Source organism: Cebus imitator, unplaced genomic scaffold (genome assembly GCF_001604975.1).
Source record: "Cebus imitator isolate Cc_AM_T3 unplaced genomic scaffold, Cebus_imitator-1.0 Scaffold18, whole genome shotgun sequence".
Lineage (NCBI taxonomy): Eukaryota > Metazoa > Chordata > Mammalia > Primates > Cebidae > Cebus > Cebus imitator.
In genome coordinates this window covers 7,332,794-7,341,373 of record NW_016107333.1, presented here as the reverse complement: position 1 = coordinate 7,341,373, position 8,580 = coordinate 7,332,794, and the positions used below count along the sequence as shown (strand labels likewise).

The following is an 8,580-nucleotide window of genomic DNA, read 5'->3' as shown; positions in this document are numbered from 1 at the left end:
TTTCTTTCTTTCTTTCTTTCTTTCTTTCTTTCTTTCTTTCTTTCTTTCTTTCTTTCTTTCTTTCTCTTTCTTTTTTCCCCTTCCTTCCTCCCTCCCTCCCTCCCTCCCTCCCTCTTTGTTTCTTTCATTTTCTTTCTTTTCTTTTCCCTTTTCTTTTCTTTTTTCTTTTCTTTCCTTCCTTCCTCCTTTCCTTGCCTTGCCTTGCCTTTGCTTTCCTTTCCTTTCCTTGCTTTCCTTTCCTTTCCTCTTTCCTCCGCCCTCCTCTTTCTTCTTTCGTTTTTAGATTGAGTTTTGCTCTTGTCACCCAGCAGGTTGGAATGCAGTGACACAACCTTGGCTCACTGCAACCTCCACCTCCTGGGTTCAAGCGATTCTTCTGCCTCAGCCTCTCCAGTAGCTGGGATTACAAGTGCCCACCACCATTTTTGTATTTTTAGTAGGGACAGGGTTTTGACCTGTTGGCCAGGCTGGTCTCAAACCCCTGACCTGAGGCGATCCACCAGCCTTGGCCTCCCAAAGAGCTGGGATTACAGTGCCCGGCCAATAGTTACTAATTTTTCAAGCCACAGGAAATAAAAATTAGCTGTGTCAACGTGGATTAAGCTTAAATTTTTGTTTGAAAATGCTGATTTTTAGAAACTAAGCTTTTAAAAAGTTTGAATCATTCTGTGATCTTAAATACATCAGTTACTCATTTTGAGACATGCTGAACAAATGAAAAAAATTAGGATACAGAAAGAGTTCCATCTTTTGAAGAATTAATTGATAATAGGACAGAGAAGTCAGTAGTTCAAAAATAGCAGAACTTAAATTAAAATTTCAAGTCTATTTAATTTGTTTGTTTGTTTATTTATTTTTGAGACAGAGTTTCACTCTGTTGGAGTGCAGTGGTGCGATCTGGGCTCACTGCAACCTCCGCCTCCTGGGTTCAAGTGATTTTCCTGCCTCAGCCTCCTGAGTAGCTGGGGATTACAGGCGCCCGCCAACACACTGATTTTTTATATTTTTAGTAGAGACGGAATTTCACCGTGTTGGCTAGGCTGGTCTTGAACTCTTGACCTCAGGTGATCTGCCTGCCTTGACCTTCCCAAAGTGCTGGAATTACAGGCATGAGCCACCACACCGAGCCTTAATTTGTTTATTAAAAGAGAAAATGAAATCCACATCTTTTAAACCTTAATGGGGAGATCTCAGGAAAGTAGGTAAAATTTTGTAGACAGGCAACAAGAAAACAAGGAGAATCCTAAAGCAAGAGACAGTTGGGGAACAAGCAGCAGCTTTAGATGCAGTAATTAGAGAACTGAGTTCCGCTTGACATCCCTTGTATAGACTTGTAGATATTTAGGATTTTGGAACTGGGTATATTAAGGAACAAGATATGTTAAGTATATAAGAAAAGAAATAAGGTCTTTTCTAATTGAATAATGCCTAGCATATACAAAAAAAATTACATAATGTTCCTTATTTTATATATATTCTTATATATATATGTTTTATATATATTATATGTATGTTTTATATGTATTGTATATGTTTTATATATATTATATATATATTCTTAAATATGTTTGTGTACACACACACACACCACACACACACACACACACACACACACACTTTTTTTTTTTGAGACAGTGTCTAACTTTGTCACCCAGGCTGGAGTGTAGTGGTGTGATCTCAGCTCACTGCAGCCTTGACCTCCCAGGTTCAGGCGATCCTCCTGCCTTAGCCCCACAAGAGCCGGGAATACTGGTGTGTGCCAGCACGGCCCACTAATGTTTTTGCATTTTTTGTGGAGACGAGGTTTTACCATGTTGTCCAGGCTGGTTTCAAACTCCTGAGCTCAAGTGATCTGCCCACCTTGGCCTCCCAAAGTGCTGAGATTACAGGCCTGAGCCACCATGCCTGGCACTTTATTGTATTTTAATAAATGAAATGATGTGATATGGAAAAAAAAATTTCTGAATGGAAACCTGAGTTTACATCTCATCTCTGCTACTTAATTCTGAGGTTTCAGGTAGATTATTTAACCTATCTGAGTTTTCTTATCTTAAGGATAAATGATGAATTCACCTACCCTATGGGACTATTAAGGATAAAATGAAGGTCCTGTGTGAAAAACTAAATAACTGTTTCTTATTCTTGCTGCTCTTGGTTGAATTGAGTAGAAAGATCTTATGGTTAAACGGACATAATAAAATATGTTTATTTCGCTTCTAAGATGTAATATTTCTATAACTTTAGTAAGGTTGTGCTTTTAATAGTCAAAGAATAAATTATACCTTTTAAAGCTGTGATTTAAAAACTATAAAATAATGCAGTGAGAAATGGGCAAATTCAGATCATTTTATTTTACCTTGAGCAAGTAGACTGTGCTAATGCTAATGCTTTGCTTCCCCCCCAACCCCCGCCGCCCTTCTCAAAGAGAAGAGAACAGACAGTAACGGCAGAGTATATTTCGTCAACCACAACACTCGAATTACACAATGGGAAGACCCCAGAAGTCAAGGGTAAGAATAGTTACTTGTATGTATTGAATCTCTTAAAGATTGTACCTTATTTCTAACAACTGAAGAAGATCAAAGTTCATATTCTTTTGCCAGAGACCTAAAACATTAATCACCTGCATACTTTGGAAAGAGAAAATTATACTATTATTTTCATGTAATGGAAAATTTGAGTTTCTTTAAAGCACAGAAAAAACCTTTGCCTTGACATGGTGGCTCATGTCCATTATCCTGGCACTTTGGGAGGCCAAGGAGGGAGGACAGCTTGAGACCAGTAGTTCAGGACCAGCCTGAGTAATGCAGTGAAACCTGTCTCTACAAAAACATCCCCCAAAATTGGGTGTGTTAGCATGTTAGACCTGTAGTCCCAGCTACCTGGAGGACTGAGGCGGGAGGATCACTTGATCCCAGGAGGTTGAGGCTGCAGTGACCCGTGATTGTGCCAATACATTCCAACCTGGAGGACAGATTGAGGCCTGTAAAAACCAATAGAAAAAACAAAATACTTCACTGGCATGTGAGAATATACTTATTATATATTTTAAATTACTAAGAACAGATTAGTGATTCTAAATCAGGGTTTCTTAACCTGGGATCACTGGTTAAGAATCTAGGGTATATGGCTTAGAGGGGAAAAAAATACATGCTCAGTTTCACTAGACTTTACTGGAAATTTAATATCTTCTTCCATTTTGAATGTAGGCTACTACCATGTAGAATTAAGAATGCCTAGGACTTTGCCATCAGTAGAAGTCACAGGGTGTTAAAAAATATTCTGTGGATGTTGTCGGTATCTCTGAATACTTGTTTACACACATCATTATAAGGACTTGCTAATTAATTTATTAATAAAGAGATACATATATTATCACAAGAGTTTCCCTTTGTTGCCCAGGCTGTTCTCAACTGCTGTTCTCAATTCTTGGCTTTAAGTGATCCTCCTGCCTTAGCCTTCTGACTAGCTGGGATTACAGGAATAATGTTTTGACAATTATGTATATATAATGGTTTATCTTTGTGACATTTTATAGTAGTATGCATATTAGTTTGCTAGGGTTGCCTTAAGAAAGTACCGCAAAGGAGGTTGCTTCAACCACAGAAATGTGTTGTCTCACAGTTCTGGAGGCCAGAAACTTGAGATCACAGTGTCAGCAGGGCCATGCTCATTCTGAAGATACTAGAAAATTATCTGTTCCAAGTCTTTCTCCTAGCTTCTTTTAGCGCCTTGGCTTGTGACAGCATGACTCCAGTCTTCACATGGCATTCTTCCTGTCTATATGTCTATCTGTACCCAAATTTCCTGTTTATATGGATATCAGTCCTATAGGATTAGAGGCCCATAGTACTTCAGTGTGACCTCATCTTTATACATCTGCAGTAACTCTGTGTTCAAATAAGGTCACATTCTGAGTTATGCGGGCCAGGATATAAATATGCATTTGGAGGGAGGACACAGTTCAACCCATAACAGTCTGTAATACTACCCATTTATTATACTGCCAGAGGGTTCCATTCTGCAAGGAATTTGGCAGACTGTACAGTGAGAGGGCACAGCCTTCCACAAAACTGCCCTCGTTTCAGACATCAGGCACAATATTGTCCACAGGACAACTCCAGACCAACTGTCTACAAATTTGGGGGTCCCTACCACCACTCTTAGGTCTGATCAGTTATTAGAAATACTCAGAACTCACCGAAACCTCTTACAGTCACATTTATTTTAGAGAAAGGATACAAAATAAAACCAGCAGAAGGAAGAGGTATGCAGGACAGAGTCTGGGAGGACTCTGAACACCCAGAATTGTTGTGGGACAGTACACATTGAGGTTGAGTATTGCCAACCAGGGAAGTCTCTGCTATCTAGGATTTTTTGGGTCACTTGATCCCATACTGCCCTCTTGGCTGACCTTTTGTCTACAGTCCTTTGGAGATTTGGGCGAATGCCTTTAGTCCCCAGTTCCTCCAGAAGTTGGAGCTGATGTGCCATGTCCCATAGCCTCCATCATAAATCACATTATTGACTAGTCATCAAAACCTCCCGACAAACAAAGATATTCCTAATATGCAGTTCATTCCAAGGGCCTAAAACATCACCACCCAGGAGCTAAGGGCAAAGGCCAGACCTCTCTTTTGATATAATTTCAGCACATATATTCCACAGCTCAAAAGTTTTAAGAACTTTTGCTCTGAAGGTATGGTTTAGGTTGCACTGAGCCGAGATCATGCTACTATACTCCAGCATGGGCCACAGAGTGAGACTCTGCCTCAAAAAAATAAAAATAAATAAAAGAAGATATTGTTTAAACTTAAAATAGCTTTTTCTTTCTACCAACAAATGACCATTTTCTTTTTAAATGGAGTTACTGCATTTACTTAAATTTATTTAGTTTTCATAAAGAAAGAATGAAGTTCATAGACAACATTTTTACTTCCTCTAGAATCTTCTAAGGATAGAATTGAAGAAGTCCCCTTTCTATAATTTGCTACCATTTTTTTGTTTCCCAAGTTTTATAGCTAAAGTTAGAATTCTGTTTTAACAACACAGATGACCTAGCTCTATGCAATTTATTTTTAAGACAACAACTTGTTACTGAGCCTATCATCTTGCAAATACAACAATGAGAAACCTCTTTTTTACATTTTTGGGTCTATTTCATCTGACATTTGTATTTGGTTAGGTGAATACAGGTTTTTTTCTGTTTTGTTTTGTTTTGAGACAGGCTCTCCTCTGTCATCCAGGCTGTAATGTAGTGACATGATCTCGGCTCGCTGTAGCTTTGACCTCCTGGGCTCAAGTAATCCTCCTGCCTCAGGCTTTTAAGTAGTTTGGACTACATACATGGGCCTCCACACCCAGCTGTTTTGTTTTGTGGTGGTAGTTTTGGTTTTTTTGAGAAACAGGGTTCCTATGTTGCCCAGACTGGTGGGAAGTTGTTGCCAAACACACGAACTGAAATACATGATAAATGGTGTGCTGGCAGTATGTAGGAAATAACTTGGAAGACCTAAAGAGAATGATCAATCTGTAGTTGTAGTGAGGGCTCGCTGTTTGTGAAACTTTTTAACCTGTCTCATTTATTCCTCATATAGTCTCATTACATAGACATTGTTATCTCTATTTTATGGACAAAGAAACTGAAGTTTAGAGAGATTAAGCAGCTTGTCTAGGGTCACAGAGCTTTCAAGGTATAAAGACAGGTATTAAGGAGGTGGCATGGAATACTTCATAAATAATCTCTTAGGCCATGTGTGGTATCTCAACCTCTGTAATCCCAGTGCTTTGGGAGGCCAAGGTAGGAGGATCACTTGCAGTCAGGAGTTCAAGTCCAGCCTGGGTAACATAATGAGACCCCGTACTCTACATAAAGTTTTATAATTTAACTGAGTGTAGTGGTATACACCTGCAGTCCTAGTTACTAGGGAGGCTGAGTTGAGAGGATTACTTGAACCCAGGAGTTTGAGGCTACAGTGAGCTATAATCATGCCACTGCACTCCAGCCTGGGCAACAGAGTGAGATTCTGTCTCTTAAAAAAATCTTTTTTTGAGTTGCCTTAGTAGAAAAACAGTAGATAATATGGGACAAACAGAAAGATTTCACTTGGAGGTGTGACAGATCATGTCTTATTTAAGGAAATGCTGAGTGGCCATACACTGAAATCGTGGGATTCATGGAAGAGAGTTAGAGGTTTGGGTACAGAGATAAATCTGAAAGGGAACATTAAGGCCAGAGTATAGAGGCTGAATGAGTGCCATATGAAGAACTTTAGATCTTAATAATTGGTAGTGATGGAACAGTGATAGTACTTTACAGCAAAAGCTAATTTAGTAAGATTTCTATTTTAGGAAGATACTCTCTTAGCAGTGTCATTATCAGAGCAGGCTTGGAATGAGACCAGATGAGGAACACTAGTTAGGTGGCTGTTGAAAAAATGCAGAAGAGAAACAAAGCCAGAAAAAGGATGGTGTTGGGGATTGGAAATAGAGATGAGCATGAAGACTTCTCTTTTTTGAGAGAGTCCCATTCTGTCACCCGGCTGGAGTGCAATGGCGTGATCTCGTCTCACAGTAACCTCCACCTCCCGGGTTCAGGCAATTCTCCTGCCTCTGCCTCCTGAATAGCTGGGGTTACAGGCACACACCACTATGCCCAGCTAATTTTTTATATTTTTAGTAGAGACAAGGTTTCACCATGTTGGTCAGGCTGGTCTCAAACTCCTGACCTTGTTGTGATCCACCTGCCTTGGCCTTTCAAAGTGCTAGGATTACAGGTGTGAGCCACCATGCCTGGCTGAACATGAAGACTTCTAAGGCACAGTGGTTAGAGCTTGGTTAACGAGATGTTTAAGGTGGGTCACTAGCTAATGTGGAACATAAGCCAAGTAGACTGCAGAAGACTTGAGTTGTAGTTGATGGACTTTCTGAGTTTAACCGTTTGTAGGATGTCCACATAGAGATATGCAACTGAAATTACTGAACTGAATGGTTTTCTAAAAGATTTCTGCTATGTTTACTGATATTTGTAGCTTCTCTACTTGATAAACAAGCAACTCTTTTTAATATTTTTGTTTGTTTTTTTCTGGGTTTTGTAGTCAATTAAATGAAAAGCCCTTACCTGAAGGTTGGGAAATGAGATTCACAGTGGATGGAATTCCATATTTTGTGGACCACAATAGAAGAACTACCACCTATATAGATCCCCGCACAGGAAAATCTGCCTTGTAAGTTTTCTAAACATTGTAGATTAAAAGTAAAAAACTAGTCCTTCAGATTTTTGATATAAAGATTTGAATTAGCAAGGAGAGAAAGTGTTAGTATTTCTTGAGTTAGTTTGACAATAGGTTTCTGTTCAGTAAGTATTTTGCATTTCCATTTCCCTCTTGGATATCTTATCCTAGAGATTTTCATATTTGTTACCGTTTGTTCACATGGCACTAAGTGAAACTTTAGAATTTATAGGTATTGTACTGCTTACCAATTAATCTCTGGTTTCTGATTTTCACCTTCTTTCATTATTTTTTGACTTTAAAAAAGCTCCCATTACTTCTCCCCCACCCCATTTCTGAGAAGTAACCTTTCAATTTGCTTATTTGCTGTATGTCTTTTTTTGTATGTGGGAAAATATATAACAAAATTTCTTGTTTTATGTGCACATTTCATTGGCATTGAGCACATTCATATTGTTGCATATTCATTACCACCATCCATCTCCAGAATATTTTCATCATTCCATAGTGAAACTCTGTACCCTTTAAACAGTAACTTTAACAGACCTGGTAACCAGCATTCTACTTTCTTTCGCTATGAATTTGACTACTCTAGGTACCTCATATTACTGAAGTCATACAATATTTATTCTCATGTTTCTGGCTTATTTCACTAAGGTCTTCAAGATGTATCCATGTTGTAATATCTATCAAAGTTTCATTCCTTTTTAAGGCTGAATAATATTCCAGTGTATGGATATATCACATTTTGTTTATTCACAAATATTTTCATTGCTTCCATTTTTTTTGGGGGGGGGAGGGTGTGGTTGTAAATAATGCTGCTGTGAACACTGGTATACAGTTATCTGCCTGAAGCTGCGTATGGTCGCTTACGCCTGTAATCTCAGCACTTTGGGAGGCTGAGCCGGGTAGATCACCTGAGGTCAGGAGTTTAAGACCAGCCTGGCCAACATGGCAAAGCTCCATCTCTACTAAAAATACAAAAATTAGATGGGCATGGTGCCAAATGCATTCCAGCCTGGGTGAGAGTGAGACCTCATCTCTTGAAAAAAAAAACCCAAAACCAAATCTGTTTGAGTCCCTACTTCGATGACTTTTGTATCTATACCCAGAAGCAGGATTGCTGGATTAAATATTAATTCTGTATTTAATTTTTTTTGAAGAACTAGCATACTGTTTTTCAGAGTGTCTATGCCAGTTTACATTTCCACCAGTAGTGCAGAAGAATTCCAATTTCTGTACATTCTCATCAGCTCTCATGTTTTTTTTTCTTCGTCCTCATTGTCTTTTTTAAATAGCCATCCTTAATGTGCTATTTCTTTTTTTTTTTTTTTTTTTTTTTTTTTTT

The 8,580-nt window shown here is 38.7% G+C and overlaps 1 protein-coding gene across 1 annotated transcript in view; it reads left to right on the top strand.

Moving 5' to 3' along the window:
* Positions 1-8,580, top strand: part of ITCH (itchy E3 ubiquitin protein ligase) — a 144,997-nt gene that overhangs the window by 88,043 nt on the left and 48,374 nt on the right. Inside the window, exons 13-14 of the mRNA XM_017511319.2 lie at positions 2,426-2,510; positions 7,098-7,226. Coding sequence (XP_017366808.1) covers positions 2,426-2,510; positions 7,098-7,226 — 214 coding nt within the window. The remainder of the gene's footprint in view (positions 1-2,425; positions 2,511-7,097; positions 7,227-8,580) is intronic.